At 48.6% G+C, this 22,547-nt stretch overlaps 1 protein-coding gene and 1 long non-coding RNA gene across 3 annotated transcripts in view; one reads left to right on the top strand and one right to left on the bottom strand.

Moving 5' to 3' along the window:
- COLQ (collagen like tail subunit of asymmetric acetylcholinesterase) overlaps nt 1-22,547 on the top strand; it is a 61,452-nt gene that overhangs the window by 9,350 nt on the left and 29,555 nt on the right. Inside the window, exons 1-3 of one of the 2 annotated variants that reach the window (XM_042955118.1) lie at nt 13,179-13,317; nt 19,156-19,268; nt 20,379-20,480. In XM_042955118.1, coding sequence (XP_042811052.1) covers nt 13,242-13,317; nt 19,156-19,268; nt 20,379-20,480 — 291 coding nt within the window. In that variant the 5' untranslated portion in view covers nt 13,179-13,241. Of the gene's footprint in view, nt 1-13,178; nt 13,318-19,155; nt 19,269-20,378; nt 20,481-22,547 lie in introns of those variants that run through there. The other variant, XM_042955117.1, reaches the window with a different exon arrangement.
- Nucleotides 1,475-4,664, bottom strand: LOC122229717. The gene is made up of 3 exons (XR_006207114.1): nt 3,901-4,664; nt 2,486-2,745; nt 1,475-2,375 (listed from the first exon to the last, which is right to left on the bottom strand). It is a non-coding gene; the product is annotated as an uncharacterized LOC122229717 (long non-coding RNA).

Here is a 22,547-nt window from a genome sequence, read left to right as displayed (position 1 = left end):
TTCTAATAAGATCCCAGGTGCTGCTGATGCTCTGGTCCAGGGACCACACTTTGAGAGCCACTGCTCAAGTTTGCCTCGGAGCCACTGTATTAGTCTCCTTTGGCCACTGGAACAAATCACCCCAAATGTAGTGCCTTAAAACAACACACATTTGTTCCCTTGTAGTTCTGGAAGTTGGATGCCAAATTAGTTTCACTTGGCAGAAATCAAAGTGTTGGCAAGGCTGTGCTCCCTCCGTAGACTCTCTGGCAAATGTTTCCTTGCTTTTTCTAGTTCAAAGCAACGTTCATTGCCATCTTTGTTTCCTGGCCCCTTTCTTCATCTTCAAAACCAGTAGTAACATAGCATCCTAAGTGGTCATATTGCCACCTTCTTCTCTGTCAAGTTTTCTGCCTCTCTCTTAAAAGGACATGTGTGATTGCATTTAAGGTCCCCTGAGTTGATCTCCCCATCCTAAGCTTCTTAGTTGAATCACATCTGCAAAGTTCCTTTTGCCGCATAGAGTAATATTTACAGGTTCTAGGGACCAGTCTGGACCTCTTTGTTCAGTCTACCATAGCTACCTTTCCACTGGGTAAAGCGTCCCACGAGGGTTAAGTGGCATCAGAATCAAAGGCACCAGCATATATACTGGTCTTCGTTTGGGTTCCTTCTAACAGCAGATCCCAACACAAGGATTTGTGTGTCAGTAGTTTATGTAGGAGGTAATCCCAGTAGGGCAGTGGGGACATGAGACAGGGAAGGGAAGGCAGCACGGAGGGAGATCATGAGCGGATTGCTGCTGGGGTGCAGTTCTAGGAGAACAGGAGGGCAGGGAGACAGAAGACTGGGATAGTTACCCACCAACCCCTGGGGACATGCTTGCCCCTAGCATATTTCTTGACTGGAGGAGCCCTCTGGCATAGTTACAAGTGTTTGTGGTAGGAGCTTGAAGCCCGCAGAGCCTGATGGGTGCTGTGGCCTATGGGCAGGGAAGCAGCTGTGTCTGCCATTGATACTTTAAAAGAGCTATACTCGGGGCGCCTGGGTGGCTCAGTCGGTTAAGCGTCCCACTTCAGCTCAGGTCACGATCTCACGGTCTGTGAGTTCGAGCCCCGCGTCAGGCTCTGGGCTGATGGCTCAGAGCCTGGAGCATGCTTCCGATTCTGTGTCTCCCTCTCTCTCTGCCCCTCCCCCATTCATGCTCTGTCTCTCTCTGTCTCAAAAATAAATAAACGTTAAAAAAAAATTAAAAAAAGAGCTATACTAATTCAGCTACCTTGCATTGAGTGCTTTCTCTTTGCTAGCCTCTTTACATATATAACTTCTTTTTGTTTTATTTTTTTAATGTTTATTTTTTTGAGAGAGAGACAGAGCATGAGTGGGGGAGGAGCAGAGAGGGAGACACAGAATCCGAAGCAGGCTCCAGGGTCTGAGCTGTCAGCACAGAGCCCGACACGGGGCTCGAAGCCACGAACCGTGAGATCATGACCTGAGCCGTAGTCGGACGCTTAACCTACTGAGCCACCCAGGCATCCCTACATATATAACTTCTAATCTGACAACATTTTCATGAGCCAGTAGTACCCCCATTTTACCAAGCTGGAAACTAACATTCAGGAAGGGGTAGTCACTTATCTGAGGTCACATAGTACTAGGGCCAAAATTCCGAATCAGAACTTTCTGACTCTCAAAACATTGTAGAAGCAGAATATTCTAGTGATTAGGGGTAGGGTCTCTGGTGCCTTGCTACCAGGTTTCAAATCTTGTGTTTTCTTTAGCTTTGTGATGTTGGGCAAGCAAATTGCCCTTTTGGTGCCTCAGTTTCCCCATCCATAAAATGGGGCCAAAAGTAGGGTTTAACTCACAGAGGGGTTGTGAAGATTAAGTGGGCTAATTAGGAACATACGGTACTTAAACTACAGTGCCTGGTGTATAGTGTGTCATTATTTCTGTCGTTATTTCCAGAACCTCACAGTGTCTGTACACGTGCCAAAGGGCACGATTTCCCCTGCGATGCACTTGCGTTATAAAAGGCAAAAGTTGCAAATACAACCCACACCATAACTTTTTGCTTAAAATATCCAGTGAGCTAAGGCAAAAATAGGGGCTCAGCTATTACTTAGCATTTGTGAATGAGTCCCTAAAGCAGGAACACGTTGACCAGGGAAAAAAGGCTCTTCTCGTGATGACCGGCTTTCCCAGATCGCTTTAAAAATACACCTGGCCCGATTCCATCTCCCAGCCCAGGAGCATTTAGCTCCATTCAAGCCCACACTTAGGTCTCCACAGCAACCAACATAAGCACAAGCGTGAGGCGTGTGTTGGGAGCTGGCAACAGCTGACGGAGAGGCCTCGTGGCTGCTGAGGGCTTTGCACCGTAAACCAGCTGGGGGCTGAAAAAAGAGAGGAACACCAAGAAGGAAACATGAATGTGAGTTGGGCAGTCTCCTTCCCTCCCAGGCCTCCGCACTCCTTTCCCCACTCATGCTGCCCTGCTGCTCACCTGGCCTTCTTGGTGTGTCTGAGAAGTCTGGAGAAAGCCCCCACGAGCTTTCCTGCTGCAGCTTGTAGTTCTCTCTGGGGACACGTGCTCCAGGAGGGACCTTCCAGGGGTCTCAGGCCTAGCATGCGGCTTCTCAGGGTTCCAGGTGGGTGGGGGATGGAGTGACGATGGCCACCCTAACCGCAGAGACCTACCTGTCCTCCTGGGGCTTTCTTACTTTACTGTGACTGGGGGTTTGTTCAAGTGTTTGAACTTGTCTCCTATAGGAAGGGGTGGGTCATTATCATTGAAAATTGAAACTGGGCTGCCCCTTTGTGCCCCAAATGAACTGGTTTCGCTTCTGAGATCATCTATACTTGGGTGAACCTCACAGAGTAGCCCCCAGAAGCCTTCCAAAGTCTCTATTGTCCTTCGGAAACCAAACTCTGAACCATTGAGATTCGTGTTCAGCATGGGGGCTGGGGAGGGGTGCTCCAAGCAAGAACAACAGCCCTTTTCCCCTCCCCGCCCATCTTTAGTAGAGCTGTGTTGGCAAGGTCATGGTAGGGAAAGTTAACCCCGGAAAAGAAGAATGCCTTCCGTGTCCAAGGAACATGAGGGCCCGAGGGAGTGGTGTCGTTCTGGGTGGCACCGTCCTTCACTCTCCATGCCTGCCCATGGAAAGCGAGGAGTGGAAGGCTGAGATGGCTATCTGGACAGTTTGGGCCCTGGAAATGCTTTCCCCAAAGTATCTGAGGTAAATGGGTTTTGTTTTGTTTTTTTAATTTCCTTCAGTTACCTGGGCCCCCTGCTCTGGCCTGCGCCTTCTCCGCTGGCAGGCCCTGAAAGAGTGTACCTTCCTGACAGGCTTAGAGCTGGCCACCATAGTGATTGCTGCTAAGGTTCTCTTGTTTGGGTCCAACTGGAAGGAGGCGCAGGCACATCTAGTCAATCACGTTGGCCTGTTGAGTGATGTGCTTAGGGAGGTATTGTAGCACAGGGCTAAGGCACTGAGGTAGAATTCAAGAAACGTGGGTTATTTCTCTGGACCTACTACTAACTCCCAGGACACATGTGTAGTATTGGCCAACCTGTTTGCTCTCTGTGAGACTGTTTCCTCATCTGTAACATGAAGGGATGGACCAGATTTGACAGCCGTAGACTTCTCTGACTTTGTGGCTAACGAGTTGCTTGCTAACTTATTGTAATTAGCACCTACGCGATAAAGGGGTCTTGGCACGTGTTTCTCTTCTGAGCCCTGGCACCTGAGAATCCACAGGTATGTGCCTGAAGGGCATGGGGTTCATATTCAGACAGCCCTGGCCTTGAGTGACCTCTTCATGACTCACTAGCTGAGTGATCTTGGCCAAATGGTTGCGGTTTAATAGCTCAACACCTCAGTTTCCACCTCTGTAAAATGGGGATGATAAGAGTACCTGTCTCGTTAGATGGCAGTGAGGACTGAATGAGCTAATAGGTACAGAGCCTTGCACCTGGAACATAGTTAAGCTCAGTTGCTGGCTGCAGCAGGTATTCCAAATAGTGTTAAGAGGGCTGGACTCCAGGCTGCTTGCCTCCTTCTGGGATGCCTCATTTCTGCTGTGATCCCCTCTGCTCCTGTTGAGCCTGGAGAGATTTGCTCATAATGCCGAAGGGTCCGTTTCAGAATTCTGAGTTCCCATCTAAAGCCAGAGCAGGGGCCAGCTCGGTGCCTGGGCTTTGGAATTGGATGTCTGCACTCCAGGCGACCTTGAATGTCAGAGCCAGTTTTCCTCACCTGGACAGTGGGATGCAATGGAAGGTAATTTGAGGGGCCATTGTGAGGATCCAAGGAGAAAGCATGGGAGTTCCTAGCTCTAAGCTGGCCGAGTATGTACTTGGGTGCCGTTGTGTCTTGAGGGGCGACACTGGGCTTGCTAGACGTGGGGAGCACGGGCTCACACCTAAGGGCAGTGCCTTAGCACACTGAGTTCTCAGCTGAAAGGCCTGCCGATGGGCACAGTCCACCACAGGCCGCCCTCCCTCCGCAGACGGCGGTGAGCTTTCTGGGAACCCTGGCAGGGCACTGGAGTCCCGAGAGTGTCTACCCTCTGGAAACTGTGCAGTCCTGTGTGGAGCATGGCTGGTAAGACAAACCATTTCCTGTATCCAATTCGTCCCTGTCAGGAGAAGGGGACTGTGGAATGATAATCTTTGACAATCTTCCCCCCTTCAAAATGGACAGTGGATGCCAAGTCACCAGGCCTGCCCGGTGTGGGCTCTCCCAGGCAGTAAGAGGAAGATTATTAAGTATGAAATTTTCAAATAGAATGCCAGCAAATGGTGGCTGATTTGACAAGATGCTCAGTTTTCTGACCAAATACCTATCTGCGACCACTTTGCATTTTGTTCAACTTTATTTTTCTAAATGGGGGAATAAAATCCACTTGAATTGATTCAAATTCTCTTATTATTAGCATGTTTAAATCTGTCTCCATCTCTAAATTAATTGTGACAATTACTTGAGATATGATTTTTTAAAAATTTACTATTATTTTGAGAGCAAGTGAGAGAGAGAGTGCAAGCAGGGGAGGGGCAGAGAGACAGGGAGACACAGAAGCTGAAGCAGGTTCTGGGCTCTGAGCTGTCAGCACAGAGCCCAACGCAGGGCTCGAACCCACAAGCCGCGAGATCATGACCTGAGACAAAGTCAGATGCTTAACCGACTGAGCCACTCAGGTGCCCTGAGATATATAATTTTTGATACACTTCCCATCAACATAACGACCAATATTTATGGCACCTCCTACTATGTACTGGACTATTATATTGAAGAAGATTCGTAAGACTAACTCTAGGAACCCACAGTCTATTTGTGACACGAAAATAACACAAATGAGGGGCGCCTGAGTGGCTCAGTCAGTTAGGTGTCTGGCTCTTGATTTCGGCTCAGGTCATGATCTCCTAGTCTTGAGATCGAGCCCTGTGTCTGGCTCTGCACTGACCGTGAGGAGCCTGCTTGAGATTCCGTGTCTCCCCTCATTCTTCCCCTTTCCTGCTCACATGCACGTGCTCTCTTTCAAATAAATAAACATTTAAATAAAATAACACAAGTGAAATCTCTAATGAGGAGTGAAGCAGATCGCCCGGGGTGTCTCAGGCTGCGCAAGTAATTGGAATTTGTAGGAGAGCCGAGCAACTAAGACAAGGAGACAGCTGATCTAGGTTCAAGTCATGACTCTGTCCCTTACCTGGGCACTGCTGTGAGCCTCAGTTTACTTATCGGTCATAGGGAGAAAATATGAATAACCATTAAGGTTGTTGGAGGCTAGTGCTTAGCACATAGTAAGTGTTCAGTGCCTGTTACTGAGTATTTTCATAGTTGATTTTTTTCAGGCTACGTGAAGGTAGTTTAAAGAATGATTTTGTTTTTTGCTTCAGGTAAAATGTCTTCCAAGTGAAGGAATATTCTGCAGCCATAGAAAGGAATGTAGATGCGTTTTCTGTAGTTCTAGAGAATAAGCTCTTAGAAATGCTGTGAAGAAACCAAGATGGAGTAGCCTATGTATAGTTGTATATTCAGGTAACCGTTTGAGAAAGGGGGGTGGGGATCTATTCTGTTTACTTATCTGCTTGTATATGCATAGAATATTCCTGAAAGAATACACAGAAAACTAAATGAGCGATAATAAATAATTGGAACTGCTACAGAAGTAGGAAAGTTTTCATGTATGTTCATTTGTACTTTTGGAATTTTGAATCACATGAATGTATTACCGATTCAATTCCAGCTATGCACACAAAACAGAGCCTCTCATCTGGAGCACACGGGATGGGATTTTTCTGTCTTTAAAAGTCTGTTTAAAGCAATGGGAGTTGAGATCTCAGAATGGTAGAGTCACACAGTTCTAGTGCTGCAGAAAGTCTAGGGCTCATCTTTCCAACTTGTTAAATTGAGAAGCTCTATTGCTCAGTTGAGTCCAAAGGGGTCAGCCTAAGGTCCCCCACTTTCTGGAATCCAGGGATCTGAGTGATTCAGTGAGACCAGTAGGTAGAAATGCTTGTGCTGGGCGGGAGCCAGGGGACTCCCAGTTACCATGCTTCCCTCCTCCCCACCTGCCAAGGACTCTCGGACAACAAATACGGGAGGCATTGGGGGCAAGGATGGGGAGGGGTGCTCCAGGGGAAGGGTTAAGTGAGCTATGTGGCTTTGAATCACAAGTGTCAATAGAGCTACAATGTCACCATGGAAAAATGAAGGTGTGGACACAGTGGCTAGAAACACAGGGTCTTTCCACTCGGCCCCAATTGTCAGTGGGTGTTGGAAATAACCAACCCTTTGGGCCAATGTAGCCGGGGGGTTTTTTGTCTCTGACCTATTGCCAGATCTCCTGAATAACTCTACAAACTTGGCCTTCCCTGTCAAGCCGTAGCAGAAGATTTAATAGTGCTCGCTGCTTTATGCTGGACACTGTAATTAAATTCAGAGCCAAGGCGCAGCCAGTCTTGGGGAGGTGTCTTGATGTTCCCTTGGCTCCTAATAACATTGTCTCCTTCTTCCTTTCTGTTTACCACATGCCATTTTGTCAAATTAGAACTTGAACTAAAAAAAAAACAGATGGCTTCCTTTAGATAAGGTCAAAAAATTCCCTTGTGGGAAGAAAGGAGGATGGGTTGTCTCCTTGAATCTATGCACAAAGGAGTCACCTTTGATATATGACTTAATATAAAATAGCAAATATGAGAGGATTTTCTTTCATCTGCCTAAGACAGACCTTCCTCCTCGACACATCCCTATTGGCAGGGGATGGGGCAGAAGAGAACATGTCCTTCAGGGGGATTCAGTTCCCTGCTCAAGTTCTCATAATGAATGGCTGCAGGCTTCTCCAGGCAACGCTGGTGCCCTAACTTTGACACACTCCCAATCCTAATCCTTGTGGAGGTATCTACTTGTTCTCTGTTTCCTATTTAAATTTTTTATATTTTATTCTTTCTCATTATGAAAAAGTTCAAACATTCAAATGAGTGGGAAAAACTGTCCAGGAGACCCCAGTATGCCTACAGTTATGGACTGAGTTGTGTACCCCACACCCAAATTCATATGTCGAAGCCTTAACCCCAGCACGTCAGAATGTGACCGTACTTGGTGACAGGGCCTTTAAAAGAGGTAATTGAGGTTAAGTGAGGTCATAAGGTCATAATCCAGTCTGAATGGTGTCCTTATAAGAAGAAGAAACTTGGACACACAGAGATACCAAGGGATGCTCAAACAGGGGAAAGGCCATGTGAGGACACAGCTAGAAGAAGGTGGCCATCTGCAAGCCAAGGAGAGAGGCTTCCAAAGGAACCAAACCTTCCAACACCTTAATCTTGGACTTCTAGCTTCCAGAACTGTGAAAAATAAATTTCTGTTGTTTAAGCCACCCTGGTACTTTGTTATGGCAGCCTTGGCAAACAGATACACCCACCAAAGAGATTATGCAATCATTATCATTTTGCTATATTTACTGTATCACATATCCCTTTGTCCATCTTGTTTTTTTCTTTGGATGGATTTCAAAATGAGTTGTGGATTCATTGCCCACACTTTTTTGTTAAGTTTATTTATTTTGAGAGAGAGAGAGAGAGAGAGAGAGAGAGAGAGAGAGAGAAAACAAGTTGGGGAGGGGCAGAGAGAGAGAAAATCCCAAGCAGCCTCCTGGCCGTTAGCACAGAGCCTGACTTGGGGCTGGATCTCATAAACCATGAGATCATGACCTGAACCTAAATCAAGAGTCAGACACAACCGACTGAGCCACCCAGGTGCCCCTCATTGCCCACTTTGAAGACTAAACTATTCAACAGAAAAGGTTGATGTTTGACTGAAGCCCATTCACACACTAATTGAATCCTCTCTGTGGTCATGATAGGGAGCAACTAGGATTGTCTATTCATGTGAGTTTACAAACCAGGAGACTGAGGCCCAAAGATGACTGATTGTAAGGTTTGATTAGAAAAGCGTGGAACTGGCCATCAGTAAGCTTCTCCAACCCCAGCTGGCTGAGATGACACCTGCCATTTTTTTCTGCGCTTCCCCGCTCCTTCTGTCTGGCTGGTAGTCGGGGAGAGAGGTCATGGCGTTGTGCTGGTAACCAAATCTCCGGAAGTCTCCAGTGTCAGACATCTGGCTTCATTCCTGGCCTACTACCTACTGGCTGCGTGTGACCATAGATTCATCCCTAAATCTCTGAGCCTTGTCTAACAATGAGGATGATAATACTAATACAAGATGTATTGATACACCTTGTGTGTATTAGTATCAGAGAAGGATGCTGAATGCTCACAGCCTAGTTCCTATTGTTGGCGCCTCATTACCAGGGTAGGGTAACACTATCTGCTGTAATAAACAAGCAGTGACATTTTAATGGCTTCATCTGATCAAAATTTATGCTCGCCTAACAGTCCAGGGTTCCTGGCTGGGGGCAGTTCCTGTCCACGCTGGCATTCAGGGATGTGGACCCCTTCTGTGGCTCCACCATTCCCTCAGGTCTGAGTGCTCCGCACCGAGGCAGAACCATTGGCAAGAATAGTCCCATGCCCCTAGCGGTTCACACTGCAGGGGGCTGGGGAAGTGCCTCTGGAAGGAGGAGCACACCTCTGGGGGGAGTACTAGCCTTCTCTGCACAGCCCCAGCTCTCCTGGACGTAAAGTCAGTGACTGGGAGTGAAGAGTGGAATGAGCCTGTTGGCGAGGGAAGGGCCAGGGCAGTGGGAAAGCCGCCCTGCCCTCCCAGGAGAGCAGTGAGAACAGCAGGAGAGTGGGAGGTGGCAGCGTGGAGAGCCGTCCCTCCAGGGCTGGGTAAGTTGGCCAGCAGGAGGGCACCGTCTCACAAGGCCGTGTGCAAGACCCCTTTTGAACTCTGACCCCAATTCTGTGCCGTCTGTGTGGCCTGGACCAAGTGATGCCTTCTCTGTAAAATGAGGATAGTCCTACTGTGAGGATTAAAAGCCACGACGCGCGGGAGGTGCCGAGCCCAGTGTTGTCCTTGTTTCGCAAGGAGGATTTTGCTAAGCAAGGGTCTGCAAGCTTGCAGCACAGGCGCCCCTCCTTCCCCTCGTCTCAGGGAGGCCAGTACTAGTACATGGTGACCCTCCTTCCTCAGAGTCCTTCTTAACATAGCATTCCAGGAAAGCTGGACCAAACAGTTCACTAGCAGGTAGGATGAAAACTCTTTGACCTCCAGAGGCCACACTTCAGGCTTCTTCACCTCTGTATCCATGTGGCGTAGCAAGGACTTGACAATGGTTAGTGTTCAGTAAATGAAGTAGAATCTGTTGTAGGCCTCTCTTGGAGGTGGTGTTCAAGAAGAAATTATTCTCTTGTTGACATGGGAAGGAAGACTCTGTTCAAGACTATTGCCCTAGGTGCAAACTTGTCTCCGCAGGGGAAAGAATGGGCTCAATTCTGAATGTAGTAGGAACAAGTGGGGATTTATGGCCAAGGAGCTGTTGAGGAGAGGCGCTCAGTGGATGGAAAATTACTAAGAGGAAACATCAGGGGTTGGGAGATTCTTGCTAAATCCATTCAATGGAATTCTTGCCAAAGGCGGGCCGGGGTGCTAAGATGTCAAGGGTAGGGGGAATGAGGAACTTGGTCAGACAGATACCAACGGTAGTTAGATATCAAGGGTGGGGAGTCACTGTAAAGTGATTTTGCTGGACTCTTGCTAAAACTGAGCTCTACAAGGGCAGACACAGAGGCCCAAGTTCAAGGCCAGGTCGAGAAGCTGAACAAAGTTTGGTCAAACAGAGAGTCTCTGCCGGTGGGAAGGCAGATCCCATATCTTCCAGTCTACTTCTCTGCGCATGCAGGTTTGGGGATGGGACATCAGACTTGAGGTACCCTGGGGCTGGTGGAACCCTGGGCTGTGCCTTTAAACATGCAGGTGTTTTTGCCTCACACTGGGAACTCTGGGTCCTTGGGGAGGATGCTCCGTTATCCAGGCCTCAGGATCTCTCTGTGCAGCAGGGGTGGGAGCCACAGGAGGGGAAGATGCAAAAAAGACTCCACTCTGGCCCAGATCCTTGGGGAACAGGACTGCATGTGGCAGCAGGGGGACAGGAGCTTCTGGAACAGTGCCCAGGGAGGCGGCATTCCAGAAGTGGACTTCTGGCCCGGTTGATAAATACCAGAGCTGTAATTAAGACAAAATACTGTGAATATGACACCTGCTGACAGCTGCAGGAAGGCCCCGGAAACTTTTATTATGAATTAGATTCTGCAGGCCACTCTGCTGTGGTGAGCTGGTGCCTGGGCCAAGGAACCTGAGGGAGCTCAGCAGGCCGGCTGCCTCGAGGGCAGGGGATGGCTCACCAGGGGAGAAGGGGAAAGAGTGATCTTCCATCCATTTCCAGGGCCCTCATGAAGGACCATTTAAGTCTCAGAAATCATAACCCCTGGTAGAAGCCAGAGCTGGAAAGGGCTTAGAGCTCAGCTGGTCCAATGCTCCCATTTTATATTTGGGAAAACCAAGGCCCAGGGGGGGACGTGAATTGCCAAGGTCACACAACAAGTTACTGGCTGCACCAGGGCTGGAGACCAGCCCAATCCTAATCCCAGGCTGCCATGCTTGGCTGCAGGGCAGTTAACACTAGTCAGGCACACATCTAGGCATTCAGCCCAGAGTGCTTGGAGAGACTGAGACAAAGTCGGAGATAGGGAGACATAGAGACAGAATGAAATGGACAGAGAAGAGAGTTGCAGAAGGAGAGCAACATGGAAAAGAGAAAGAGATGTTCATGGGCCTGAGTCATTACATTCAAAATAGAGATTCGAACACCAGCAGGGTGGGGCAGGACCTCAGCGACCAGCTAGGTCAGTCTCCTTTATTTTTACAATAGTCAAAGTGCAGCTGAGTAGTTGACCTGTGTAAACCTTTTCAGGAACAGTTTGATGCTGAATGGTAAAAAGGAAATGCTTGTGGTGCTAAAAAGTGGAAAAGCTTCCATCTCTAAGAGTTTTTGAACGGGATTTGAAAAATGAGCTGTAGGAATGTGACCCAGTGCAGGGGCATTTGGGACAATATGCCAGTGACATTTCTGCAACTGTCTGGGATTTAGGACCAAGCACCCCATGCCCTCTGTGCTCTTTCTGATGTCTTAGACTCTGTGTTTTGAGAACAGAGGGAAATGTTCCAGAGAAGGAACAGAGCCTAACCCTTTCCTCCCTTACTCCTTTCATCTTGGTACCAGCAGATCTTCTCTGCTTTCAAAGCTCAGCTCACCTCTTCCAGGAAGCTTTCCCTGATTTCTCACTTATATCCCTCTGCCAACCGGTACCCATCACTTCTTGTTATAAATCCCTTTAGACATCCCCTAGCCCTGTGTTAGCCACTTCTCTTTTTGTACTTTGTATAATAGTTATCTCTGAAAATGTCAATAAAATAGCCCCTATTCTATTCCAGGAACTCTGAAATCCTTTGCTCTAATCCTCACAACAAACTAACAAAGTGGGTTTTGCTTTATCCATTTTAAAGATAAGAAAATTAAGACTCAGAGTGAATAACTTCCTCAAGCTAGTAAGTGGCAGCCTGGGTAACTCCAGCCTGGATTTGCCTGACTCCAGTGCCTGTATTCTTTCCATAAAACTGAATGACATATGCCAAGGACAGGAACTGTGTCTAGTCATTGGGTCTTGCATACTTTTGGCATTCAGTTTGTGTTTCTGAATGAATGAAACAGTAAGTGAACGAATGAATCCAAAGAATATCCTTTCTTTTGAAGCCTATAGCTCAGGGGTCAGTCAACTACAGCCTGGGGGGCCAAATCCAGCCTGCTTCCTATTTTTGTAAATAAAGTTTTATTAGAATGCAACCATGTTCATTCCTTTATCGTCTGTGGCTACTTTCATGTGTAACAGTAGAGTGATGTTGTGAGAGACACCATGCAGCCCACAGAGCCTAAAATATTTACTGTCTGGCCCTTTCCAGAAAAAGTTTTCTGACTCCTGCAGTCAGGACTCCTGCAGTGCAGATTTTTACTAAGCTGGTTAAAACAATGGTGCTTATTGATAAGTACTAATAATCTTGTCTTTTATGATCTAGAATTTTGTGTGTGTGTGTGTGTGTGTGTGCATGCTTGTTATCAGATAGATTCCACATGTATCTGGTATATGCCACTTTATTATTTTACAGGCAGGCTTCATCTAAAAAGGTTTGCCCCACCAGGCCCTTGGGAATATCTATATCTAGATATATCTATATATACCTTTTTAAAATTTTTGTAATTTTAAAAATTAAGTTTAGCTTTGTTGGCAGCACCTTGGCACAGACATGGTCAGAGCCAAGACCCTGGTGACAAAGGTCTTCCCTGAAGTAAAGGAGGGCCTATTCCCCCAGGACAGTCATGGTGGGTGTGGACTTTGAGGCTCGCCAGAACAGTATTGACAGGGGCAGTTTCTGAGCTGAACGAGAAGCAGCCTTTTAGACGGATTACACTCCCATTTCCTCTTGGCTGGCAGGGGCGATCCGATCTCAGGCTCCCAGCCTCGCCTCCTTCCCTGGGACAGGGGCCCTCTTCTTCCCCCAAGCCGCCCCCAGGGTAGCCTCTGGTGAGGCCAGAGCACTGCCTACCTGTTCCTGCTCCCCGGAGCTCAGGACTGGCCCCTGGACCCCTGGCATCTGGGGCAGAAGCAACACCAAAGCAGGGATTGGCTGCCTCCCACCCCAAATGCCCAGCTGGGAGTGCTCAGAGGCGTGACAGATCTCAGCCTGTCACCAGCCTGTGTTCCCTGGCCAGTCCCTCCTTGGGCCTTGCCCACGATGACGGTTCCATCACTCAGCTTCACTCACCTGCTCACCATTTCAGGACTGCTCTGTTACTCAGCTTGCTGCTCGGGTGAGTTTGCATGCGTGTGTGTGTGTGTGTGTGTGTGTGTGTGTGTGCGCCTGCATATATGATGTGTGCATTGTTTTAGAAAAAAGGCTTGGAAGGCAGACTTGTTCTGGGTGCTTTTAACAGTCTTTAATCTGAAACTTCTCGACCAGTGTTGGATGCAACATAAAGGGGTTTGGCAGTGGAGTTGGTGGGGACCTTGGTATACACACTCGGGTGTGTGCACTTATGTGTGCCCTTCTTGTGACCTTGACTTTGAGGTGGCAGGCTGGCAGCTGCTGCTCCTGTGGCTTTGAAGTAATGTCATGTACTGTGGTCGGGGCCAGCCCTGGTATTGGGTGGCCAAGATGTTCTCCATTACTCTCCAGGCTGACCGGCTTAGGTCATGTGGTCACTGCCAAGTCATTTTCTTTGTGGGTTGTGTCCTCACCTGCTCCCCTTGCCCATTCAGGGGCAAATTGCAAGATGGCAAATTCCTACCATGGTCTTTTAGAGAAGTTCATATACACTCAACTTTTAAGATCAGAATTTGGTTTTCAGGGTGTGTGGGGGTTGGAGGAAAGTTGTAGGGTGCAGCCTTCTCTGGAATATGTGAATCAGGAAAAACTTGGAGCAGATTGAAGCCAGCTATCACTAGAACTTCACTGTAGTGGAGACATCTGACTCACATTCAGAAAGCTGAGTGGAATGTGTGCCCTTCACCTCTTCTCTCCTCCTTCTAGTACAAGTTCTAACAGGCAGGGAAAGGCCCGAAAGTGGAAGGAGCCGGGAATAAGAAGTTAAGCAGTCTCCCAGCTTCACAAACGGTGGCAGAATAGTTAGTATATGGCTGTATCTGAAATTTTCTCACCCTACAAAGGCAGGATGTTTATGTGACTTCTTTCCTTTGGTGGCTTCTTTTTTTTAAGTTTATTTATTTTGAGTTGGGAAGGGGCAGGGAGAGAAAGAGAATTCCAATAAGGCTCTGTGCTGTCAGTACAGAGCCTGATGTGGGGCTCAATCCCACAAACTGAGAGATCATGAACTGAGTCGAATCCAAGAATCAGATGCCTGACCAACTGATCCACCTAGGTGTCCATCCTTTGGTGACTTCTAATGACACATTTTCTTGATTGGGTAGGGAATGCGGAGCGGGGGGGACTGCTTCATACAAACACAGGAGGCAGAAACAGAAAGGCTGCCTCTCATACCCTACTGATGGGCTGGCCTCGTGAGTGGGAGATGCAGACGGACACAGTGGTGACCCTGGTGTCATATGTATGAAAACAGAATTTGCAGATGGGTTGGGCTTAGGTAAGGAAACCAAGTCTCAGAAATGAGTTGTGCTGGGCCACTTAGTCACTTGCACCCAGACTCCTACTCTTTGATCCAACTCCCTATATTTCCAGGAGTAAGTTAAGTGAATCACACTTTCCAAGGAAGTGCCCAAGAGTCAAGTGGGTATTGAGTGAAAAGGGCAAAGCCAGCATCCATAACAGTAAACAAAACAGAAACAAAAACCAAACAGTTGCCCAAAGCCTACATTAGACCCAGTGTTATTTCTACCCGTGATTTGGCACTGCAGTGGCCACGTACAGTAGGACTTCAGTGGCTTTAAGTCAGGGCAAGTGGTCCTGAAATTCCATGGTAATTGGCATTTCCCAGGCAGCTGCCTGGGTCAGAGCCACGTGGCGCACCCAGGTTTCTGCAGGCCCCGTGTTCATACGTGCATGATTGTTTCCATTACCACAGAGCCTGCTGGGGCCTTTCCAAGCTGGACCCTGGGCTGAGACATGATTCCACGGAGGCATCACAGTCCTGAAAGAGACCCACAGGCCAGTCGGATGACACCAAAATAGACATGTGAAGTCCTGGCTTAGTTGGCTGGAAGGGGAGGGAGGGGTGGGAAGCTGTTCCCAAACACATCCACCTGATGGAAATATTCTGAGCTGGAATGAGCCGTAAATAAACTAGACTGTGCTAAAAACAAACATCTCCAGGGAGTTGGGGGGGTGGGCAGAAATAGATGCTCTTCACCTGCTGAAAGTGAAGTCAAGGTCAAGGGGGAAAGGGCGAGGAGGGATGGGGAGAGGTGAACAACGCAGATGCCTCGGCAGGAAAAGCAACTTATGCGCGCTGAAGAGTTCTCCAGTTTCCAGGAAGAAATAAGAGAATTGCTTCAAATGATAGACTCTTTCATTAGTGGGAGACCACAAAGAATGTGGGGTGAAGCGAGGCACTGGAGACCATATATGGTCTGGAAAAATAAATGGTGAGGAGTGCAAATGAGCCACGTGAACCTGCCAGCCTGCCAGGTGCTCTTGGCCGGGAGAGACTTTGTGGAAAACCACAACCTCAGCCCTTAGCTGTGTGCCAAAGCACACAAAGAGCAGCAAAGGAGAAACTGCCACTGGGGTGGCATTGAAATGGTCCTGGAGTGCTGGTGCGTGTCTGCCACCTTCACCACGTGCCCCAGGCAGGGTGGAACAATGGACCCTGCCACTCCCAGCTTACCCAACAGTTCAGCAAAGAAACTTGGAGGAATTTGAAGAGGAATATGATTGGCGTTAATGTCATGCTTTATAACAACATAGCTATAGTATTTTACCACTGAGAGAGAGAGAGAGAGAGAGAGAGAGAGAGAGAAGTGGCCCATGACAGGTAGAATGGATCTGCCACTCACAGCTGGGCCATGGTGTTCTGTTGAACAGAATCAGTGTCGTAGAACAGCCTCAGACAAGGCCAGTCTGTGACTGTGATGGACCAAGACAAAACCAGGCCACTGCGTCATCATGTCAGACACAGACAAAAGACCACCATCCAACCACAAAAATGGCCAGCCATCCCTCGATCCTTGTTAATATGCGTGAGTGCTGTTGCTTTACTAACCACAGCTTCCGTCTCCCTCTGCTCTGTTCTTCTTCTAGATAAGAACTAAGATAATCACAGACGAGCTCTCGCTCCCTGCCAGCATCTGGTCCAGAGCGAAGCCAGACTCAACTTCCTCAGAGTCTCCCCCAACATCACTGAGTGAAAGCCCAAATCCTAGAGTAAATCCTTTCTAGCACCCTCTTACCAAGATGCCACGTGGTTCCCCTGGGTGTGTATCCTCCCTCGCAATGAGTCCAAAGAGGCAGTCTCACTCAACCACAGGCGTGTTGCCGATGGGGTGGGGTTGGTTGGAGGCGCTTCGTACTGTATCTCAGGTAGTTGTCATGGGAGCCCCTTGCCTTCTTCCGAGCTCCCGACCTTTATTTCCCACATTCCCACCGCGCGTGGAAGAATGTGGAGATCAAGAGAAGAACACTAGAACCAGACTGCTAGTCTTTGCCTCAGTTAACTGATCTATAAAATGGGGGTGACGATGACGTTCAGGATTGCTGTGAGGATTAGGTCAATTTCTATATGTGAAGCACTTCAGTGGTGCCTACGCATGTAGTGTCTTGGGTTTTATTAATTATTATTATTATCAATTTAGCAAACATTTGTGGAATATCTAGTGTATGTCATTGTACTGTGCTAGAACATGGGGATTAAAAGCTGGCTTCCATCCTCCCAGAAAGTACTATAGTCGGGAAAATACAAGGAAACTGTTTTACCCCATGGATAAGAGCTAACATAGAGGCAAACCCAGAGAAAAACATGGCAGGACCCTCAACATTGGCCTGGGAGGTCAAGGAAAGCTTCCTGGTGGAGGCGGCACCTGCCAGTTCTCGGTTAGTGAGTAAGAGTCTCCAGGATGGGCTAGGTGTCAGGGGGGAGGGGTGGGATATGAGCAGAAGGGCATTGGCAGCCCCTCAGGCCTTAGTGTCTACAGGTCAGGGGCACCAGTTAGACATCTTTCTGCCCCTCATCATGGCCTGGCCCAGTGCCTGACAAAGCATGTACTGGAATGAACAAATATCTAATACCAAATCTGACAGGTTTCCCACAAACCAGTGCCTCCTCTGACCTTCCCGTCTCATACTCTGACTCACTGTTGTCCCAGGTCCCGGCCACCTCAAAACCACCCTCGATTGTTCCTCCTCATTCACTCTTGCGGCACGCTGGCCCCCAGTTTCTTTCTCCCCAGTGACGTGTGCATTGGTTGCTTCCTTTTTTGTCCTCACCACTTCCATGGCCCTGACGGGCCACCTCCACGTCTGGCTGCTGCAAGATTATATTGATTTTTAAAATTGCATATGTATGGTGTATTGTTTATGCATTTCATTTCCGGGTAATAAAAGGGTCTTTACAAACAGAGGCATTGGCTCGGAGAGGGCCGAGGACCATTGGCATGGGCCAGTGGAATGTTCCTCCATCAGGGAGGGAGTATGTGGGAGCGCACGAAGCAGCCATTCCTGGGGAGCACCCACCAGCTGCCTGATGTCCGCAGGCAGGTCCTGGAGCACAGGGTGGAGACAGTAGGCAAGCCCAGGCCCCTGAGAGAGAAGACTGAAACTGGGTTCAGGGCCCGAGAGGCATGTGGCGGGTGACCTGCCCAAGTTCTACAAAGTCAGAGGCTCGACGTAAGGGTTGAAGGTGAGGGTACCCTCACGAGACCCAAACTGGGAACTGTAAATGTATAGCTTTTGGTGATTATGGATATCAATGCTGTGAATATTCTAGTACATGTGTTTTGGTGAACATATGCCCACTTGTCTGTTGCTAAACACCCCTGAGTGAAACTGCTGGGCTGTCGGGGTTGCCTGGATTCAGCTTTAGTAGACGATACCAAGCAGTTTTCCAGGGAGGTTGAACCAACTTACACCCCCCGCCTCCAGCCAATGTACGAGAGTTCTGTTTGTTCCACGTTCTTGCCCACATATGTTATTTCCTGTCCTTTTCATTTTAGCCATTCTGGTGGGGTGTGGAGTGCTATCGACCCAATGTTCAGCCGTTGCAGAACGGATAAGTAGATTGTGGTTTGGTCACACAATGGAACTCTCTTCAGCGCTAACAGCTACAAACGACAACCCGAATGACCCTCACAAACACTGTGTTGAGCAAAAAAAGCCATACACAAGAATTCATATTGTCGGATTCTATTTATATAAAGTTCCAGAATAGATACAATGAGTCCCTGGGGTTAGAAGTCAGAATGGTGGCGAGGGAGGTGTGCAGAGATTGGACAGGAGTTTATGGGGCTTGTGGATGATGGGGAGTTGTGTGTTTTGATCCAGGGGCCAGCCTCTAGGGTGTGTTCACTTTGCAGAAATCTGTTGGGCTGTGTGCTTATGATCTATGTCCTTTCTATAAGGTATACTTCAACGTTGAACATACCCTAACATCGAACATGGGCAAGGCCCCGTGTTCAATAAAGCTATCAGGGTCCAGGGCCCCCGCCTTCATCTCCTCACACCCGTGTATTGAGTCATTAGACTGTAACCCTTTTGTGAGCATGGGTGACACCAAATGTGTGTGTAGAGTCTAGGATCAAGTATGTGTTTTAAATCAGGGCTCCGGGTCTTGTATAGTCCATGCCACGTTGGGCCCTGGATGCCCCCTCCCTGAGCCTCCCTCTGAGGGGCACCATCAAAGTAATTAACAAACACTTCCTTCTCCTCCTCTGTTGGAGGTGTACTACGAGTCTGGACTTTTCGTTCCTTGTCACATCTACAAAGTGACAAGTCAGTCCACGAAGAAGGAGACATGGACTTTATTATGGTCATGGTGTCCATACCAGCTGCTTAACCATCTTCGTTCAGCAAAGGCCGGGGGAGGGCTACATCAAGTGGCAAACAGACGGTGCACTCACATCTAACTGGTTAGAAATCCCATTCAGAAATCTGGAGTTTGCGGCATGGGTCTCCCTAGGGTTCAGGGGACATGACAGAGGTCCCGACACTGTCGGGGCTATGAGCAGCAATTCTCTCTGCACAGCTCTTCCCGGCCTGGATCAGAAGAAGCGTGGCAGCCACAGAGCATGCTGCCTCCTGACGCCCCCTCCACCCCCGCTGTTCCCACCACCATTCTTCAGAGGAGGCCGAAGCCTGGTGAGTACCTCAGGGCTTGTGAGAGAACAGACACACGGGCTCCCCAGTGCCCACCACACAGCCCCCGCCCCCAACTTCCCCACACTTGAAGTGAGAAGCCTCCAGATTCTTTTCGAGGGATCCAACCCTTTACTCTCACACAGCAGGTTGAACTCTAGAATGGGCATTTTGCAGTTTCCTGTGTGTGTCCATTCTCCCGCTGTCATAAATAAGTTATAGAGGGAGATTCTTGTCAGCAGGAAATTGGATTTGGAAAAGCGTCCCATCTCCCTGAGAACAATGAGGTGAATTTATAACTTTCTAGGCTCCCTTCAGTTGCTCAGAACAGAATTTCCCCTTTCTTCCCAAGTATTTATGAAGTTCCCTTCCACAGCCCATGTTTAACATAGCCTGTTTCTATGAGGGGGCACAGGAAATGGTCCCCCTATAGTCATACTGAGGTGTGAGAGGGAACAGGATTTGGGAAGACAACAGGCCAGAAGAGTCTTGCGACTTGGGATTCTTGAATTTTTCTGAGAATTCTTAGACCTGTACTGCCCAATGCAGTAGCCACTAGCCATATGTGTCTTCAACACCTCTCATGTGGCTCGTTAGAGTTGAGATGTGCTGTACGTATGAAATACGCACTGGATTTTGAAGACTTGGGATGAAGAAAGAAGGTAAAACGTCTCAGTAATGTTTTAATATTGAATAGATGTTGAAATGATATCTGGGACATGTTGGGTTAAATCTATTATTAAACTTAATTTTATTTCCTTCTTTTTCCTTTTTTTAACGTGGCTACCAGAAAATTTTAAGCTACCTAGGTGGCTTGCATTTCATTTCTGTTGGACGGTGCTGGCCTAGACATTAGGCAAAGGCCCCTGAAATGAGCTTCCTAACTCCATCCAAAGGGGCTCTTCTATCTCTATAATCTATTCAAGCCAGGAATGTCTCAGGAGAGAACAGGAACTTGGGGCCCAGAAGGTCATCTTCTTGGGACACCCACTGGGGTGTCAGGGAACCACTAATCTTGGGGACTGGATTGGGAGGCAGATCTGTGTCCAGGGGTAGTGACCCTTCTTCCGTCCCCCACGTCTGACCCATGACCATGTGTTGCTTGCATTGAAGCTTCTCTCCCCAGACATGAAGAATTTCATCCTGGAACTGGAGACCACACAGTCCTCATGTGTGCAAGGATCACTCGGCTCCCCTGGGCCCCCTGGCCCCCAGGTTGGTGCATTCCACCAGACCCTGTCCTGCTGTCTTCTGTTCAGAGCAGTAAAACCCACTGGGGAGAGTCTCTTAGAGCTGCCCTCTTCAACGCGACATGGGGGCCGCTTTTCTTTCCCTAGCTCACCTCCGGCTCCAGAGCCACGAGGCAAGTATACGGATTCCTCTTCTCTGGGAGAATGCTGGCCTCCCAGCCTTGATATCCTCACCTACACAGCGGAGACAGTAATTACCCCCACGGTACTGGATTTGGGTGGTGGTGGTGAGGGGACCAGATGAGCTGCTGTCTAGATGGATATGATTATTATTATTATAATGATCAGATGCTTGACGACAATTGGTTGCCCCTTATGTGACCATTGACCAATCCCCCCCCGCCCCCCGTAAACCAAGAAGTGCCTGCATTTGGCGCAGGAAAGCGGAGGTAATGGGGAACTTGTTAGTCTGAGCCTCGTTAGACACTGTGACCAGGCAGCCTCCCCCCACCCCACTAAAGCTAAAGGAAAGAGTGAGGAACAGGTGAAATGTTAGAGAAAGGATTTTCTAGGCAAACAAGAGTACCCTCCAGAGACCCTGTCTCACAGACCCTGGCTCCCCTGGCTTGCCTGGGAGAGGGGGCCCAGCAAGGAGGACCGCCCCCTGGCCTGGGGCTCGGGGCCTGCCGTGGGGAGATGAAAAAGGGTACAGGCAGTAGTCAGTTGCCCAAGTGCCTTAGGAATTCTGTCACCCCTCCTGGGTGACCCCTCCTATGGCTTCCCATCCCAGGAGACTAAGGCCCTGCAAGAGGACCCCACCTGTATCTCCTACAGTGTATCATACCAACATTGTCCACCCAACGCATATCTCTTGGGTCCTGAAGCATATCAAGCTTGTTCCAGCCTTAGGGCTTTTGCGCTCGTGGCTCAGGCTTTTTGGAATGTTCTTTCCTCTGATTTTTACCATGGCCAGCTCCTTCATTACTCAGAACAGTTTATAGGCCACCTCCTTAGAGATGCCTTCCTCAACCAGCCAGTCTACAGTACCGTTCCCTGTCATTCTCAATCCCGATGACCTATTTTAATTCTCCACACAATTTTCTCATTACGGTTTTCTTATTTTGTTATTGTTGTCGGTCTCTTTGGTCTTTTTATAAAGTATAAGCTCTATGACGAGGACTGGCACACTATGGCCAATCAGATCTGGCAGCAGCCTGTTTTTGTAATTAAACTTTATTATCTCTGGCTGCCTTTGTGCTGCAAGGGCAGAGGTCAGCGGCTGTGACAGAGATGCTGTATCAGAGGCGTAGTTTAAGATATTTACTATCTGCCTCTTTACAGAAAAGGTTTTCCGACCCGTGGTCCTAGAGCAGGGATATCGTCTGTTTTGTGCCCGGTCTGTACCAGTGCACGGGTTCTTGTGATCTCTCCATAAATATTTATCGAACGCAATAAAGAACACAAAACAGGACTTTGAACCCAGAAATGGCCAGAGGCTGCCACAGAGGGGCTAGGAAGTCTGCAGAAAAGCAAGATGGACACCGAGGAGCACCTCCCAGGTGGATTTCTATCTTCCCACCTCCGGCAGTCTACACTGGTGGATCTCAGAATGCCTGAGAGCCACACGGCATGGGAAGGAAAGGGGGATTTTCTGCTGAACTCACACCCTCTCCAGCCCTGCTCGCACACCTCTAACTCACGTGATCCACTTGAGTCATTCAGAGAATGTGCTGCCCAGCTAGGTGGGGTGGGGGTAGTGGGAGCATTTGCAGCCACTTCCATTCCTTAGAACATAGTGTAAATGCTGTTCCCAAGCAAAATGAGGTCTGTGAATCAGTAACAAGGGCGTCCTCTGGGAGCTTGTCAGACATGCACAATCTCATTCTCTCCTCCCCTTCACACACCCCCACCCACTCAATCAAAATCTGCATTAAAAAACATTTTTAATGTTTATTTTTGAGAGAGAGCGAGTGGGGGGGAGCAGAGAGAGAGGAGACACAGAATCCGAAGCGCTGCACGCCGTCAGCTCAGACCCCGACGGGCTCAAACTCACAAACTGGGAGATGGAGAAGCTTAACCCACTGAGCCACCC

Source organism: Panthera leo, chromosome C2 (genome assembly GCF_018350215.1).
Source record: "Panthera leo isolate Ple1 chromosome C2, P.leo_Ple1_pat1.1, whole genome shotgun sequence".
Classification (NCBI taxonomy): Eukaryota; Metazoa; Chordata; class Mammalia; order Carnivora; family Felidae; genus Panthera; species Panthera leo.
Note: the sequence above shows the minus strand (reverse complement) of the source record. Positions and strands in the feature narration are given on the sequence as shown.